Below are 18,682 nucleotides of genomic sequence, written 5' to 3' on the forward strand. Positions count from 1 at the left end.
GTAGTGAATTTGTACATAGAGATATAATTCAACATTTCTCTTACCAACACAGTGACCTTCTTTAATCTATGATTAATCTTTAATTCTGCTTTTTACATTTTATTATTATTAAAAGGTAAAGTGAAAATGTTTTACTTGATGGTTTTGGTGTTTCGCTGTGGTGTAATTTTTTACATTTGTGAAAAAAAGCTTCTGCAGTTTAACCTTTCCATTTGCATTCAACCATATCAGCTTGGTTTGTTTTGGAGTCATCTTATATTTTCCCTTGGTTTGCATACATTTCCCTACTTTTTCAACTTCATTTCCCCCAGTGCCTTTCTGCTGAGCTTGACTCCTCCAAGCATGATGTTGAACACTTGTCCAAAAAACTGGAGAAGCAGACTCTAGATCTGGAACAGAAGTGTAAGGAAAGGGAGGATGTTTATGCTGAGAAAGGCAAACTGGAAAAAGAACTATCGGATGTGGAAAACAAGCTCTCCGGTCTGGAGCCTCGCCTGCGGGACCTTTCTGCCCAAAATGAGGAGCTGTTAGTGACCATAGCAACACTTTCACAGAGTAAAGAGGAATTACTTGACAGCAACAGGCATTCTGATCAAGAAATAACCTCTTTGAGCAAGAAGGTGGAGGAGCTTATAAGTTGTCTTCAGGAAGTACAGACGGACAACACAAACCTGAAGAAAACTAATGGAACTCACCAGGCTGATATTGCAGAGCTCCAGAAACAGAATGAGAAGAAACTTCTGATTGAAGCTAAAAACAAGCAGCTGCTTGAGGACTATGAAAATGTCTGCAAAGAACGAAGCAGGCTTGAAGAAGAACTCCAGGAAAGCCGGTCTAAACTCACGTGTGAGAATGAAAGTCTCATTTTAGAGAGAGATGCTGCTAAAAATGCCAAAAATTCTCTTGATGCTAAGAACGCTGAGATGCAGGCCAAACTGCAATCATTAAACTTGGAGAAAGAAGATCTGACAATGAAGATTAGCCAGCTGCAGGCCCTCACAGAGACCTTAACTAAAGAAAAGGACACCATGTCTTCTGAAATCAGTGATGCCACTCTGGATAGGAAGAACCTGGAGAGGATAAAGGAGGAGCTCCAGAATAAGCTCAGTCTCACCAAAAAAGACTTGGATGGTTCTGTCCATGAATGCGAAGACCTGAAGGCATCTAGACTTAGCCTCGTCCAGATGCTGGAAGAATTCAAGACCAGCAGTCAGGTTACTGATTCCGAAAGGTTTCAGCTCATGCAGGAAAAGGAGGACTTACTCTCCATCCAAAGAAAAGTATGCAAAGAGAAAGAGGAGCTTGTGAAAGAAATTGAAGAGCTAAAGGAGAAGCTCCAGGACTCCGCTGAACAGCTGACTCAATCCAGTGACAAGCTGAACGAAGCATTGGTATCGTTTGAACAAGAAAGACAGTTGTTCTGCACGCAGAATTCCGAAAACGCTGAGGCTCTGCATGCTTTGAGAAAAGAGACTCTGACTCTAGAGGCAGTACTTGAGCAGCACAAAATGGATTATGATCGTCTGGCGGGCGAGAAGGGAGAGTTAGAAGGGCAGCACACAAAGGCCATATCTGACATTAGTGTTCTTTCACTTGAACGCGATAAGCTAGCAAGCGATGTCCGAACAACAAAAGACCAGTTGGACAGCTGCTCCAGAGCTAATACTGATCTTAGGCAAGTGGAGTCTCATTTGGAATTGACACTACAGGAAACTAAATGCCAAAAAGAGGTAGCAGAGACCGAGTTGACCTCCTTGAGAAAGGAAAAGGCCGAACTCCAGAACAAGCTGAAGAAATGCTCTTCAGATATTGAGCTCCTCGAAAAGTCCAACGCTGATCTTGCTCAAGTGCATAGCAGGCTAGAAACAAATTCTGAGAACTCGATCGCAGATCTCACAACACGTTGCAGACAACTGCAGTCGTCACAGGTTGAAGCCGACACAAAAATGGAGTTGCTGCAGACCGAAAAGAAAAATCTGCTCCAGGAGATCCAGGAGCTGAAAACACAGACTGCATCGTTGTCCGAGGCAAAGTGTCATCTTGAGGACCAGCTACAGGTGGAATGTAATGAACGTTCTAAAGCCACATCTGACAAGGACGATGTCTCTAAACAAGTAGAAAAGCTGCAAAACTCCTTGTCCAAACTTCAGCAGGACAATGAAGAAATTTCCTCTCAGCTCAAGAACACAAGTGAGCAAAAAGTGTCTTTAATGGCGAAGATGGAAGATATGAAAGCGCAACTGAAAGAGCAAGAGCAAGAAGGTCACCACTTATCTGAAGGCAAACAAGAGCTTTTATTAAAACTTGACCAGATGGATAAACAGATGACTGCCCTTATGACCGAGAAAGAGGACCTATTGTCAGGACAGCATCGGTTAGAGCAGGATATTTCTTCTCTACAATCTAGCCAAGAAAAATGGCTTGCAGAAAAGTCCCAACTCATTAGAGAGTTAGAGAAGTCTCAGGCAGGCAACAAGCAGCTGGAAGAGGACGTTGAGGTCTACCGAGCGGACAAGGCCGCGTTGGAGAAGCAGTGTGAGGCAGCTAAGGCTCAACTTAGTGCTTCTGCCAGCGCCCGGGACGAGATCTCTTCCAGCGCCGCTAACTTAGCAGCCGCAAAGGACACACTGAAAGCGGAGAGGGACGAGGCCGCCCAGCAGGTTGCGCAGCTCCAGTCCCAACTGAAACATGCCGTTGCTAAGCAGCTCGAGGTATTCCTTCGGTAGTTCTGATAGTAGTCGCCACTGACACAAACACCTTCATGTTGCTGGGCCAATGACCGTGTCACTGCATGCTTGCTCCTTTCCCAGCTTTTTATTTGCATGTCATAATTTTCATCCTCCATTTACTAACCATACTTTGTGTCCAGCCTTTTTACCTTCACTCCTGTGGGCTTATAACGTGATCCAACCTGAAACGTATTGTGGGACTTTTGTTGGTGTTGACCCAATGAAAAGCTTTCCAAAGTCCTGTTCTGCATTGGTGCCAAACCCTTACCTTTTACTTTTGACACCTAATAAAATCCAACACTTAAAATGTATCCTTTACCGAATTTAGTACTTTTATAGGCACAGACAGAATTCCATTGGTACTACCGGGTATAATGATGCCATATTTCGTCATGTCCAGTTGCAGAATAAACACCGGCTCAAGGAAACAATTACTCAAGCAGCACTCAGCGTGGTTTCAGCCAAACTCCCTCTAACTAATGTTGCACACCAATAAAGCAAGTGTGCTTGGTATAAAAATGCTCGAACGTAAAGTAAGCCTCCACTCTTCCATGCGCTGGCTTGATGCTAATTTAAATTAGATTTGCCAGAGACATGGCGATTTCAACACCTCCAATTTTGGTAATGAAAACTACAACTAAGATGAATGTTACAATCAAACAGTGGGTGTGTAATAAGTACAATACTTACAGTATAAACACTTTGTAGCGCACAACGTAATACATTCAGCGCCATTGAAAAACTGAAATAAATAAATAGCCTATACAGTACTGCCATCTAATGTTTTGGAAGGGCAAATACATTGAAAATCAGACTCAAGTTAAAGGTAAAGTACCCATGATTGTCACACACACTAGGTGTGGCAAAATTATTCTCTGTATTTGACCCATCACCCTTGATCACCCCCTGGGAGGTGAGGGGAGCAGTGTAATAAGAAAACCGGACATACCAACTTGACAGCACAGTTATCATAAAGTGCTAATTTTTAAATGTCCATCCATCCATCTTCTTCCGCTTATCCGAGGTTGGGTCGCGGGGGCAGCAGCCTAAGCAGGGAAGCCCAGATTTCCCTCTCCCCCGCCACTTCGTCCAGCTCTTCCCGGGGTATCCCGAGGCGTTCCCAGGTTAGCCGGGAGACATAGTCTTCCCAACGTGTCCTGGGTCTTCCCCGTGGCCTCCTATCGGTCGGACGTGCCCTAAACACCTCCCTAGGGAGATGTTCGAGTGGCATCCTGACCAGATGCTCGAACCACCACATCTGGCTCCTCTCGATGTGGAGGAGCAGCGGCCTTACTTTGAGTTCCTCCCGGATGACAGAGCTTCTCACCCTATCTCTAAGGGAGAGCCCCGCCACCCGGCGGAGGAAACCCATTTCGGCCGCTTGTACCCGTGATCTTGTCCTTTCGGTCATAACCCAAAGCTCATGACCATAGGTGAGAATGGGAACGTAGATCGACCGGTAAATTGAGAGCTTTGCCTTCCGGCTCAGCTCCTTCTTCACCGCAAAGTTAAAGTTAAAGTACCAATGATTGTCACACACACACTAGGTGTGGTAAAATTTGTCCTCTGCATTTGACCCATCCCCTTGTTCACCCCCTGGGAGGTGAGGAGAGCAGTGGGCAGCAGCGGTGGCCGCGCCCGGGAATCATTTTTGGTGATTTAACCCCCAATTCCAACCCTTGATGCTGAGTGCCAAGCAGGGAGGTAATGGGTCCCATTTTTATAGTCTTTGGTATGACTCGGCCGGGGTTTGAACTCACAACCTACCGACACTCTAACCACTAGGCCACTAAACTGATCGATACAGCGTCCGCATTACTGAAGACGCTGCACCGATCCGCCTGTCGATCTCACCATCCACTCTTCCCTCACTCGTGAACAAGACTCCGAGGTACTTGAACTCCTCCACTTGGGGCAGACTCTCCTCCGCAACCCGCAGATGGCACTCCACCCTTTTTAAATGTCACATTAAAAATAAACATTTTATTATCAAGCAATTAACAAACACAAAAGTACTGAAAATTGTTGCCGTTGAGTATCGATATCGATTCCCAGTTACCAGGAATTGGCATTGTAGCGGTTCAAATGTGAATGATACCCATCCCTATCCGTAGCTGGAGTCATTATTCTTCTTAATGTCGCAAACAGCGCCTGTGCCGGTTTCTCGCAAGTAGTGCTTTCCATTTTGACTTCGACTCTTGCTTCCAGACGAGCCATTGGATGAAATTTTTGATGATCAGGATTTTTAGTTTTGATTGACACTGACAGAGATGTAATAATATGAGCAGTTATAACAGTTGTCTGAGAAGCCTCCATCTATATCCGTTCTAAGGCCACAGGTTCACTGTAAACGTTATGTCAGTTATTCACACTAGTCATTTGTGTTTAATGAAATGGATCACAGTAATTTTATTATTTTTATGATACCAGCATGCAGTCAATCTAAATGATTAAATGTTGTCTCTAATCAAACCTTGTCTTAGCAATGTCGTCCTAACATGACCTACTGATTATTAGTTAAGGTTATCAAACACTAAAACCCAACAAACGATTCTAAAATGTTCTTACTCGGTTTAGGCCTCTGAGGCTTCTGGTAAAACTGGTGAGGCTGTTGATCAACTCACTAAAGAGAGAGATGCACTGCTTCAGGAGAAGAGTGAAGCCAAAGCTCTGCTTGAGGGTCTTCACACATCTAAGCAGGACCTGGAAACACAGGTAATGCCGAAATGATGACTGAAGTGTCTTAAAAAACAGAAAACACATTTGTTCATTCGTTTCTGGTTTAGCTTGAAGCGCTGAAACAAGAAAGTTCCAAGCACCAGGAAGACCTGACTGCATCCAAAGAGCATCTTTGCACAGAGACACAGAAGACAAAGAGTCTGTCTCAGGAAATGTACGTGTGCCAACTGCCATCCACAGGCCACTGCATCAGTCTACTTTTCGTCTGTGTGCAGTATTAACGTGTTTACTTGTATTCAGAGAGAAGCTTAAAGAAGTGCTTTCCACAAAGTCACAGTCCCTGCAGACGTTGCAAGATGAGAACAAGAAACTGACTCAGAACCTTCAGAACAGTCAGCAGGACCACGGCGAACTTGGGAAGGTGGTACTTTTCACACCTCTATAATTCAACTTAAAGCAGGGGTGCTCACACTTTTTCTGCAGGCGAGCTACTTTTCAATTGATCAAGTCGTGGGGATCTACCTCATTCATATATATAATTTATATTTACTTATTTATGAAATATATGTTTTTGTTAATAAGTCAAAGGTGTTTAATGATAGTGCAAGCATGTTTAACACATATAGTTAATATTGTTAATAAATTAAAGGTGTTTAATGATAATGCAATCATGTTTAACACATAGTTAATATTGTTAATACATTAAAGGTGTTTAATGATAATACAAGAATGTTTAATACATATAGTTAATATTGTTAATAAATTAAAGGTGTTTAATGATAATACAAGTATGTTTAATACATATAGTTAATATTGTTAACAAGTTAAAGGTGTTTAAAGATAATACAAGCATGTTTAATACATATAATTAATATTGTTAACAAGTTAAAGGTGTTTAATGATAATACAAGCATGTTTAATACATATAGTTAATATTATTAATAAGTTAAAGGTGTTTAAAGATAATACAAGCATGTTTAACACATATAGTTAATATTGTTAACAAGTTAAAGGTGTTTAATGATAATACAAGCATGTTTAACACATATAGATTCCTTTCTTTCATGAAGACAAGAATATAAGTTGGTGTATTACCTGATTCTGATGACTTGCATTGATTGGAATCAGACAGTGGTGCTAAAAACGTCCGCATTTTCGAATGGAGGAGAAAAAAAGTCCTCCTTTCTGTCCAATACCACATGAAAGTGGTTGGTTTTTGGCATCTTATTTGTCCAGCTTCCGTACTCCTTTGTATACACTTTACAAGAAATACATTGTCGGCAAACTCCGTAGCTTGCTAGCTTGTGCACGCCAGCTTTCTGAGACTCGTTTTGTTAGCGCAACTGTGCAACTGTGCAGTCGGTCTTTGGAGTTTTGACGACAGGTACGGCGCCAGAGTCTGTTGAAATAAAGTGTTTCTCGCCTTCCAGTCGGTAATTTTAATGAGCTGGCAGCAGTCAGCGTCATCTCAGAAGACCCTCGGGTGCCGTGAATGTCAATCAAGTGACGAAAGTGACGTCATAGTGAAGATTTATGATCGCTCATTTTTAGGACTATTTTTTTAATGCCTGGCTGGTGATCGACTGACACACCCTCCGAGATCGACCGGTAGCTCGCGATCGACGTAATGAGCACCCCTGACTTAAAGCATATGAAGAACATTGTCACCTTTATCATGACTGAACTTTGTATGTTTTTTCAGCTCAAGGATGAGTGCTCAAAACTCCAAACACAGTTGAAGGAGCTGGAGCAAAGGTGAGGGTTTTAAATCTCACCAATCATTTCAAATTGACAGTTGCTAAGAAACAACGCTTAATGTATGTCAAATGCTTTTTTTATTCCTTTCAAAGCCTGCCAAGTTATGCCTTCAGGTACTTCACTGTTCATCCTGTGGTCGTCATCACATCATTTTAAATTCGATCTCAATTTTGTACACTGCTGCTGGAATTTTAATTTTCCTGAGGGAACTCTCCTGAAGGAATCAATAAAGTACTATCTATCTAATGATAGTGCACATTCATCACTCAGGGTTCCAGAGAATTAGATACCTCTAATCAAAGCGCCATATGGTAATCACTCACTGTACATTATAATCCTTTCTAAATGTGCATGATGTCCCCGCCTGACAGCGAGAGCACCTTAAAGAAGAAGATGGACAAGCAGAAGGCCGAGTTCCAGAAGTCCGCCCTTAAAAACAGTGCCTTAATGTCGGAGAAGGAGGAGCAGATGGAGGCAGTGAAGACTGAGGTGAGGCTAATTGAAGCATTTATGACAAAATCTGCCATTCATAAATTATTTTCCCTTTCAGTTTTAGTTGGAGATATTGGCATGTAGGAATGTATACCGTGAACCGGTATTTTTTGGTACTGGTACATAATTGGGTCGATCTAGGAAGACCGTTAAGATTCTAGACTGATGATACTGCTATCTGTATTTTTTTTTTTTTTAATCCAGCTGACTAATTATGACACGCTGTCATATTCAGCTCAATTGTCACTACGATGGACGGGTAGATGATAATCAACTTGAAATAATCACAAAAAAGAAAGCAACACCACACAAAAGTTTGTAACACAACAATATTACTTCCAAGTGCCCAAAGTCACGCGCGCTAATAAGAGTTAGTGTCAGATGTGAATGGCACTACGGCGTGATTCATCAACCCGACTGTCCTCTATGCGATCCACAAATCCACAGGCCAATATTCCCCGCAAAGATTGAACATTTGAATTAATCACTGAGTCTTTTTATTTGTATGATACCCACCCGACACACACATATATTGGTGGCTGTCAGGTTGGTGTGCAACAGAAATCAATCAATGTTTATTTATATAGCCCTAAATCACAAAAGTCTCAAAGGGCTGTACAAGCCACAACGACATCCTCGGTACAGAGCCCACATAAGGGACGTCGATGTGAATGACTATGAGAAACCGCATATGTGGGTAACCCCCCTCTCTAGGGGAGATCGAAAGCAATGGATGTCGAGTGACATAATATTGTAAAAGAACAGCCCTTAGTGGATCTAACATAGTAGTGAGAGTCCAGTCCATAGTGGGGCCAGCAGGAGACCAGCAGGAGATCATCCCGAGCGGAGACGGGTCAGCAGCGCAGAGATGTCCCCAACCGATGCACAGGCGAGCGGTCCACCCCGGGTCCCAACTCTGGACAGCCAGCACTTCATCCATGGTCACCGGAACCGGAATAACCCGGCGAGGAGGCAGAGGAGAAAAGAAAAGAAACAGAAGACAAACTGGTCTAAAAAGGGGGGTCTATTTAAAGGCTAGAGTATACAAATGAGTTTTAAGATGGGACTTAAATGCTTCTACTGAGGTAGCATCTCTAACTGTTACCGGGAGGGGATTCCAGAGTATTGGAGCCCGAATGGAAAACGCTCTATAGCCCGCAGACTTTTTATGGGCTCTGGGAATCACTAATAAGCCAGAGTTCTTTGAACGCAGGTTTCTTGCCGGTACATATGGTACAATACAATCGGCAAGATAGGATAAAGCTAGACCGTGTAGTATTTTATACGTAAGTAGAAACACGAATAACAATTTGTATTATTACCAAATGCACACCCACCTAACATGTTAATTGATTTATATTATATATTTGACATGACATATGTGAAAGGTGTGTGAATGAACATGAATACCATACATTAATATTATTTTACTTATTTTTTAATTATTATTTTAAATGTTATAGGGACAAGCGGTAGTAAATTAGATGGATATACCGAGTGGGTAGCGGGGGGTGTATATTGTAGCGTCCCGGACGAGTTAGTGCCCCAAGGGGTTCTGGGTATTTGTTCTGTTGTGTTACGGTGCGGATGTTCTCCCGAAACGTGTTTGTCATTCTTGTTTGGTGTGGGTTCACAGTGTGGCGCATATTTGTAACAGTGTTAAAGTTGTTTATACGGCCACCCTCAGTGTGACCTGCATGGCTTGTGTGTGTGTGAAAAGCCGTAGATATTATGTGATTGGGCCGGCACGCAAAGGCAGTGCCTTTAAGGTTTATTGGCGCTCTGTACTTCTCCCGACGTCCGTGTACCACTCCGTACAGCGGCGTTGTAAAAAGTCATACGCTTATTCCCTTCGGGGTCACGGGGGGCGCTGGAGCCCATCTCAGCTACAATCGGGCGGAAGGCGGGGCACACCCCGGACAAGTCGCCACCTCATCGCAGGGCTGTTTACAATCATCAATACTATAAATGCAGACTCGCTGGGTTGGACCCTGTTCTAGGTCTGAGAGGGTTTCCAAAATGTAGCCTTCATACTGGAATGTAGGCAATTTAAAAGTGCTTTTAGTAAGCTCTTCTTGGAACACATCATTGTGTGTGTCCATTAGGGTTGTCCCGATACCAATAATTTAGTACCGACACCGGTACCAACATGCATATCGATACTTTTTGATACTTTTCCAAATTGAATGAAATGAGATTATTTCGGTCATATAATAAACCGATACCGATAATTTCCGATATTACATTTTAAAGCATTTATCGGCCGATTATATCGGCAGTCCGATATTATCGGACCTCTCTAATAATATAATGTACTGCAGAAAATGTATAAAAATATGCAACTGTTTTATACCAATTTCCGCATATTTGTAACAGTGTTAAACTTGTTTATACGGCCACCCTCAGTGTGACCTGTATGGCTTGTGTGTGTGAAAAGCCATAGATATTATGTGATTGGGCCGGCACGCAAACGCAGTGCCTTTAAGGTTTATTGGCGCTCTGTACTTCCCCCTACGTCCGTGTACCACTCCGTACAGCGGCGTTTAAAAAAGTAATACCGTACATTTTGAAGCCACTACACTAAATGATCGTTTGTACTAAAAGGCATGAGAAACATCACCAATTGTTTGCTATGAAACGTGGTTATTTATGCATTGTTTACCAAAGTATGTTGACATGTAATCGTATTAAATCACCAGAATTAGCTTGAAATGGATCCTAAAAGTTCTCAGATTTTCCCAGGCGTTGGAACGCTGATCATAAACGCGTTTTTTTGATTGATTGAAACTTTTATTAGTAGATTGCACAGTTGAGTACCTATTCCGTACAATTGACCACTAAATGGTAACACCCCAACATGTTTTTCAACTTGTTTAAGTCGGGGTCCACGTTAATCAATTCATGGTAAAATTCATGGTAAAATTCATGGCGTGTTGTCAGTCATGCGTGTGTTCCTGATCTGCCAATGTGGTGTGTTCTTGCAGCTCGCTGCTTTGCGTGGAAAAAGTGCCTCGGCCAATACGTTGCAGGGAGTTATTGAGGCCTTGGAGCAGGACAAGGCTCAGCTCAAGGAGCGTGTGGAGAGACTGGAACAGCAGCAAGCTGCCCCCACAGGTTTTGTTTTACTTAGTTAAAAAAAAATATATATATATATTATTAGGTGTGTCAGCACTCTCTTCCACACAGTGACATAGTTTAATTGTTCCCATGTTTGCAGGTGATGCAGTTCTGGACCAACTGAGAGAAGACAAGGACACTGCAGTGAATCAGGTACACTGTCCTTTTCATTGTGTGTTCTTACTGGATGGGTCATGAATTGTGTGCAAAGTTGCTTCCCTTCCCTACCCTGCCCCATAAAGGTGTTTTTAATCAAGGTTTTTTCAAATGTTCTATCACCTTTCATACTTGGGGCAGTCGTACGGAACCATGACATGAGTTAAGTGTTGATTGTGACAGTATAATGTTTTAAAGAGGTTAAAATGGTTGCGGACAAACCAACACAGATCTACTTTAGAATGTTATACTGTGTCATGAATAATGTGTGTTGTCTAGGTGGGTTCTAATTGGAACCTTTTATTTTTTTTCCTTCTCTTTTAAATCCCAATGGTGTGCTCTGTCTCTGATGTTGCCAATGCTGCACCGCCATCAGGCAGCGGTTTGTTGACGTTTCGCTTCACTCATGCATGCGTTTGTGTCACGGTCAACATATGTCACTTACATGTCAACACTGGCCTAGCCTGGGCGATAAATCACATTTATTGATAAATACTAGAGATGTCCGATAAATGCATTAATATGTAATATGGGAAATTATCGGTTTCAAAAAGTAAAATTAATGACTTTAACCATGTCCCAAATTCCAAGCTGTTTTGAGGCATGTTAAAAAAATAAAAATAAAAAAAGCACTTTGTGACTTCAATAATAAATATGGCAGTGCCATGTTTGCACTTTTTTCCATAACTGGAGTTGAAGTTCTCTTATTTTGGAAAACCTTTTTTTGGATTGATTGATTGAAACTTGTATTAGTAGAGTGCACAGTACAGTACATATTCCGTACAATTGACCACTAAATGGTAACACCCCAATAAGTTTTTCAACCTGTTTAAGTCGGGTTCCACATTAATTAATTCATGGTAAAGTTACATTGTTTAATGCATCCAGCAGGGCATCACAACAAAATTAGGCATAATAATGTGTTAATTCCACGACTGTTGATATCGGAATCGGTAATTAAGAGTTGGACAATATCGGATATCGGCAAAAAAGCCATTATCGGACATCTCTAATAAATAATTTGTTTTTGTTGCAGACCATTTAAAAAAAAATAAAAAATCAATGTTTTTCTCCTCTTGCGACAGCGTTTTTGTGAGCTTCCATAGCTTCCAATGTCCCCCTTACTTCCTCAGCAAAGATTCACATGCCTAGCAAAACATGGCTAATGCTAACGCAAACGAGAGCGAGGCATTTGTTCCAAAGAAAAGAATAGTTGTTGTCAGTGGTGACTGCATGCTGCAAAGTTTATTGGGAAAAAAAAAAGACAGCAGCACAACAAACTTATTTCACCATCTGATATCGAAGCGATAAGTCGAGTGTGGGGAATTCAACTCTTTACAAGGCGAACAAGACCGTAACAACAAACTCCCACTAAAAAGCAGCTTAATAATTTACACAAGGTACCATGAATGAGAAAGAAGCACATTAGAAAATGACTGAAGCAGTTGTCATGCATGCACTGCAAAAACTGAAATCTAAGTAAGATGAAATATCTCAAATAAGGGTGATATTTGCTTATTTTCTGTCTGATAAGATCATTCTTCTCACTAAGCAGATTTTATGTTAGTGTTTTACTTGTTTTAAGTGTTTTGGTCCTAAATGATCTCAGTAAGATATTACAGCTTGTTGCTGAAATTTGATGACCTATATTGAGTAAAACATGCTTGAAACTAGAATATCAACTGTTGCAAAGCTGTGTCATCAACACTCACAAGTATAAAACTACTTTTTTAAAGTAATAATTTCTTACTTCAAGCATGAAAAAAAAAATCATGATTTTGACACAATTGTGTCTCATAATTAAAACAGATGACAGCCAAATGGACTTTGCTGTTTTATTTTCAATGAAACAATAGAAAATACGTACTCATATAGTAGTACAGTTGGCACAGTACAGTAAACTGACAGTTAATATTTAAACATTTAACATGTGACATTTCTAACAATTTTGAACAGAAATAGTTCATGCACATTCAGATAAAATCTTCAAAATTACAATAAAAAAAATTTGGCCGGTGGCCGGGCTGTATATATACGCACTAATTGACTGAAAGAGCACGCACTTGGCGCGATGATGTCATGTTATCCATGGAAAAATGCATTTTTAGACAATATGATTTGCCTGAGCGGCTAGTAGACCCCGAGAGTAACAAGCGGTTGCCTTGTTGCCTTTCCATTAAGAACAATAAATTAGTTTTTAGTATAAGTTTGCTGGTTTCAAGAAATGGAATGCCGATTGCATATCATTATGTCAAGATAATGGCACTAGCATTTACTTAATTTAAGAATATTTTTCAACATATTGAGTAAAAAGGTCTCTTTTTTTTTTCTACCAAGAAAAGTGCACTTGTTATTAGTGAGAATATACTTATTTTAAGGTATTTTTGGGTTCATTGAGGTTAGCTAATTTTACTTGTTTTGGAAAGTCTTGACAAGCCAAATGTTCTTGTTCTATTGGCAGATAATTTTGCTTGGTTCAAATAAAATACCCCTCATTTTTGTATTTTTTTTTTCTTGTTATTGAACACTGACTTTTTGCAGTGTGTAGCTAAAGATGTGGTGCCCAAACATTGAAAAAGCCTGTTTTTATCCACTTACTAAACTATAGAGATGTTACATCTTATTGTTTGTAAGTGTTTTATTCAAGACATGAGATTTAAGTGTTATCGATCTCAAAGTTGGAGTTTAATTATTTGGCATGCAATGATATGCTAAATGTTTGTTTACAGAAGTCAAGACAGAAGTTTTGCCTTCCATAAGAAGCTCTATTTTGAATAATTTTATCTGGTTAAGACAATGCATATTGATCCACATATGAACAAAAGCATCGCAGTATTCATACCAGAATTGGCTACAACAGCTAAAATAAATTTTAGTTTAAAAAAAAAAAAAAAAAATTCTAAAAAGTATCTGTTCAAAAAATAAGAATTTTAATTTTGCTAACAGTAAGTAAGATGCACACTGCAAAAAATCAGTGTTCAAAAACAAGAAAAAAAATTCAAAAATTAGGGGTGTTTTATTTGAACTAAGTAAAATTATCTGCCAATAGAACAAGAAAATTCGGCTTGTCAAGACTTTCCAAAACAAGTAAAATTAGCTAACCTCAATGAACCCAAAAATACCTTAAAATAAGTATATTCTCACTAATAACAACTGTACTAGTATATAAGTACGTATTTTCTATTGTTTCATTGAAAATAAAACAGCAAAGTCCATTTGGCTGTCATCTGTTTTAATTATGAGACACAATTGTGTCAAAGTCATGATTTTTTTTTTTTTACATGCTTAAAGTAAGAAATAGAGATTATCGGCCGATAAATGCTTTAAAATGTAATATCGGAAATTATCGGTATCGTTTTGTTTTTTTATCGGTATCGTTTTTTTATTTTTTTTATTTTTTATTAAATCAACTTAAAAAACACAATATACACTTACAATTAGTGCACCAACCCAAAAACCTTCCTCCCCCCATTCACACAAAAGGGTTGTTTCTTTCTGTTATTAATATTGTGGTTCCTACATTATATATCAATATATATCAATACAGTCTGCAAGGGATACAGTCCGTAAGCACACATGATTGTGCGTGCTGCTGGTCCACTAATAGTACTAACCTTTAACACTTAATTTTACTCATTTTCATTAATTACTAGTTTCTATGTAACTGTTTTTATATTGTTTTATTTACTTTTTTATTCAAGAAAATGTTTTTAATTTATTTATCTTATTTTATTAATTTTAAAAAAAAGGACCTTATCTTCACCATACCTGGTTGTCCAAATTAGGCATAATAATGTGTTAATTCCACTACTGTATATATCGGTATCGGTAATTAAGAGTTGGACAATATCGGATATCGGTAAAAAGCCATTATCGGACATCCCTAGTAAGAAATTATTACTTTAAAAAAGTAGTTTTATACTTGTGAGTGTTGATGACACAGCTTTGCAACAGTTGATATTCTAGTTTCAAGCATGTTTTACTCAATATAGGTCATCAAATCTCAGCAACAAGCTGTAATATCTTACTTAGATCATTTAGGACCAAAACACTTAAAACAAGTAAAACACTCTAACATAAAATCTGCTTAGTGAGAATAATTATCTTATCAGACAGAAAATAAGCAAATATCACCCTTATTTGAGATATTTCATCTTACTTAGATTTCACTTTTTGCAGTGTAAAAAAATATTTTCTAAAAAGTGCAATGTATCTATTAAAAAAATAAGACATTTAATTGTGCAAACAGTAAGATACAGTGTCATTTCATACTACTAGTTTTTGATTATACAAAAGCAAAACTTATTTTTATATTATATCTGTCATTTGAATTAATTGGTTTCTTTAAAACTTAAGGGGGGGAAAAAATGGTAAATCAAATTTTTGGTGAAAAAAATCTGAGATTTGATTTTATAAATAAATTGATGCCATTTCGCCCAGGCCAAGGCTGAACTGTTCCTCGTACTCACTCATCTCTTTGTTTTTGGGTGTCCCATGTTTCTGTTGTCCGTCACTGAAGCCTTCCTTGGATATAATAAAGGGGATGGGCATTTTATAACTGTAACATCTATTGGCAAGCACTGTGGCAGCAACCAGCAGAGGGCGCAATTCATTTGGGCTCTCGGCCTGCATGTTGCTCTTTAAAAGTATATTACACAAGCTTGTAACTACAGCCAAATATAAGAAATAACCAGAAGATTTAATCAAAATGCACTGGTATAAATAAAACCGAGATATGTCTTATTTTTGGTGTGGATGGAAGTATGCATCATTTGCAATATACCTTTTTATTCTTATCATCCTAATGTTCATTCTTCTCCACTGGCCTGCTTGCTCACAAACACTCAAACACCAACATTTCTATGTCTGCTCCTGCTAATTAGCTCAGGTACTTTCACAAGGTGCTTACTCTAAAAACAATATCTAATAGCAATTTCTATTTAGTTTTTATTTTTTTCAAATGCCCATCCTTAATTTGAGTTTTCTTTTCTTAAAACTTTTGTTAAAAAAAAACATGTTCCTGACTGTTTTGTACGTGTTTTTCTTCAAACAGATTGACTTCTTGAATTCAGTCATTGTTGACCTCCAGAAGAAAAATAAGGAGCAAAAGGAGAAGATGGAGAAAATGGCCGCCGCTGCGCTCAACGGCAACAACGTTGACAACTATGGCGGGTAAGTCAAATAAATTAGCTTACCTCAGTGGTTGTCTCTTGTGGCATATTTATGTGATGTGAGCTAATGGTCATGGCTTTCTTTGATTGGTTGATACTTGTATTAGTAGATTGCACAGTGCAGTACATATTCCGTACAATTGACCACTCAATGGTAACACCCCAATAACTTTTTCAACTAGTTTAAGTCAGGGTCCACATTGACCACATACTTGGTCAACAGCCATACAGGTCACACTGAGGGTGGCCGTATAAACAACTTTAACACTGTTACAAATATGCGCCACACTGTGAACCCACACCAAACAAGAATGACAAACACATTTCGGGAGAACATCCGCACCATAACACAACATAAACATAACAGAACAAATACCCAGCATCCCTTGCAGCACTAACTCTTCCGGGACTCTACAATATACACCCCCCGCTACTCCCTACCCTTCCCCCCCAACTCAACCTCCTCATGCTCTCACCAAATTCCAAGCTGCTGTTTTGAGGCATGTTAAAAAAAAATAATGCACTTTGTGACTTCAATAATAAATATGGCAGTGCCATGTTGGCACTTTTTTTTATCACTTGAGTTGATTTATTTTGGAAAACCTTGTTACATTGTTTAATGCATCCAGCGGGGCATCACAACAAAATTAGGCATAATAATGTGTTAATTCCATGACTGTATATATCGGTATCGGTTGATATCGGAATCAGTAATTAAGAGTTGGACAATATCTGATATCGGCAAAAAAGCGGACAGAATTAATTATTTGGTATATTAATAAGAGAACCATTTGAAAAGCGGTTACAAAAGCTCCTATGCGGTGATATCTTGCATCATGTCCAGTTATTCCATGATTTTCTAAGACTATTATTACGTACTCATTTCCTGTTACTACCTGCTTACTTTTTGCAATGTGTCTATTTATACTTCTGGTCAAATGTAAGAAGCACTTAATTTTCCGTTGTTTGGATACTTTGCATTAGTTTTGGCTGATACTACAAATGTGCGTATCGATCCAATACCAAGTAGTTACCAGGCCAGTATTGGTCATACCAATGTTGATAGTGATACTTCAAATTTTCAAGATCATGGAGTAACAGTTTTAATCACAATTATGATGGTGGTGTAACAAAATCAATTAAATATTTAAATTATTTCCTACTATTGAGTCTGATTTAAATCACCACCCCACTTGTAAGAAGTACTGTTGTGTGAAGTCTTTGATGATAATTAGTGACCCAGTAGACCAGGGGTCGGGAACCTTTTTGGCTGAGAGAGCCATGAAAGCCAAATATTTTAAAATGTATTTCCGTGAGAGCCATATAATATTTTTTTAACACTAAATACAACTAAATGCGTGCATTTTTAAGTAAGACCAATATTTTTAGAGTATAATAACTCCCGTATTATTTTTAATAACATTGTTATTCTGAAGCTAACTGTCAGGTTCAAACACTGATGACATCTACCATATTTTTCGCACACCAAGAATAGACATTTGAAAGGCAGTTTAAAATAAATAAAGAATAGTGAACAACAGGCTGAATAAGTGTACGTTATATGAGGCATAAATAACCAACTGGTATGTTAACGTAACATATTATGGTAAGAGTCATTCAAATAACTATAACATATAGAACATGCTATACGTTTACCAAACAATCTGTCACTCCTAATCGCTAAATCCCATGAAATCTTATACGTCTAGTCTCTTACGTGAATGAGATAAATAATATTATTTGATATTTTACGCTAATGTGTTAATAATTTCACACATAAGTCGCTCCTGAGTATAAGTCGCACCCCCGGCCAAACTATGAAAAAAAACTGCGACTTATAGTCCGAAAAATACGGTATTAAACAAGACAAGAAGCGAGGAAATGAACAGAGACAGAATTCAATTTGGCTCAATTTGAGGAGCGACGCTTGGACATCTGAACCCTTGTACAGTGTCAATACGCTCTGCCAAAAGATTGCACGCCTCCTTCTTTTATTTGGACCTTCCCTAACCACATGGTCATAGCTGTTTCTAAAGGACAAGGGTCGTAAGCAGTTCACAGAAAAGGTCGGTTCAAAAAAGAAGTCATAAGCAGTTCAAAAAGAGGTTCGTAAAACAGTTGAAAAAGGAGGTTCAAAAAGAGGTCGTCTGGAAATTGGGCAGATCCTGCCTTCTCTCCGCTTTGTAGTCCTTTGATTAAAACAATATCTTTCTGTTGATTACAATACATGAAAGAAACAAACACCTTCATGTTGCTTCTCCCCTTACACAGTGCAGTTTTACAAGCTTTCTTCTTGGTAGGTCCAAAGACAGCTTTTGGTCTTCTCGCTGGGAACTCATTTCAACACAAAGTTTTTGTGATAACTTAAATAAAAGAATTCTAACACTAACAAATAATTAAAAAAAATTCTTCTTACTAGGGATGTCCGATAATGGCTTTTTTGCCGATATCCGATATTCCCCAACTCTTAATTACCGATACAGATATCAACCGATACCGATATATACAGTTGTGGAATTAACACATTATTTTGCCTAATTTAGACAACCAGGTAAGGTGAAGATAAGGTTCTTTTAAAAA

The 18,682-nt window shown here is 39.0% G+C and overlaps 1 protein-coding gene across 4 annotated transcripts in view; it reads left to right on the forward strand.

The window, feature by feature from the left end:
- Positions 1-18,682, forward strand: part of clip1a (CAP-GLY domain containing linker protein 1a) — a 67,476-nt gene that overhangs the window by 43,503 nt on the left and 5,291 nt on the right. For 2 of the 4 annotated variants that reach the window (XM_061933019.1, XM_061933036.1), the window contains 10 exons: positions 312-2,711; positions 5,307-5,444; positions 5,516-5,622; positions 5,709-5,829; positions 7,111-7,163; positions 7,259-7,279; positions 7,538-7,655; positions 10,643-10,772; positions 10,876-10,928; positions 15,985-16,103. In XM_061933019.1, coding sequence (XP_061789003.1) covers positions 312-2,711; positions 5,307-5,444; positions 5,516-5,622; positions 5,709-5,829; positions 7,111-7,163; positions 7,259-7,279; positions 7,538-7,655; positions 10,643-10,772; positions 10,876-10,928; positions 15,985-16,103 — 3,260 coding nt within the window. The remainder of the gene's footprint in view (positions 1-311; positions 2,712-5,306; positions 5,445-5,515; positions 5,623-5,708; positions 5,830-7,110; positions 7,164-7,258; positions 7,280-7,537; positions 7,656-10,642; positions 10,773-10,875; positions 10,929-15,984; positions 16,104-18,682) is intronic. The other 2 variants (XM_061933027.1, XM_061933044.1) reach the window with 2 other exon arrangements.

This window comes from Nerophis lumbriciformis, linkage group LG03, assembly GCF_033978685.3.
Source record: "Nerophis lumbriciformis linkage group LG03, RoL_Nlum_v2.1, whole genome shotgun sequence".
NCBI lineage: Eukaryota > Metazoa > Chordata > Actinopteri > Syngnathiformes > Syngnathidae > Nerophis > Nerophis lumbriciformis.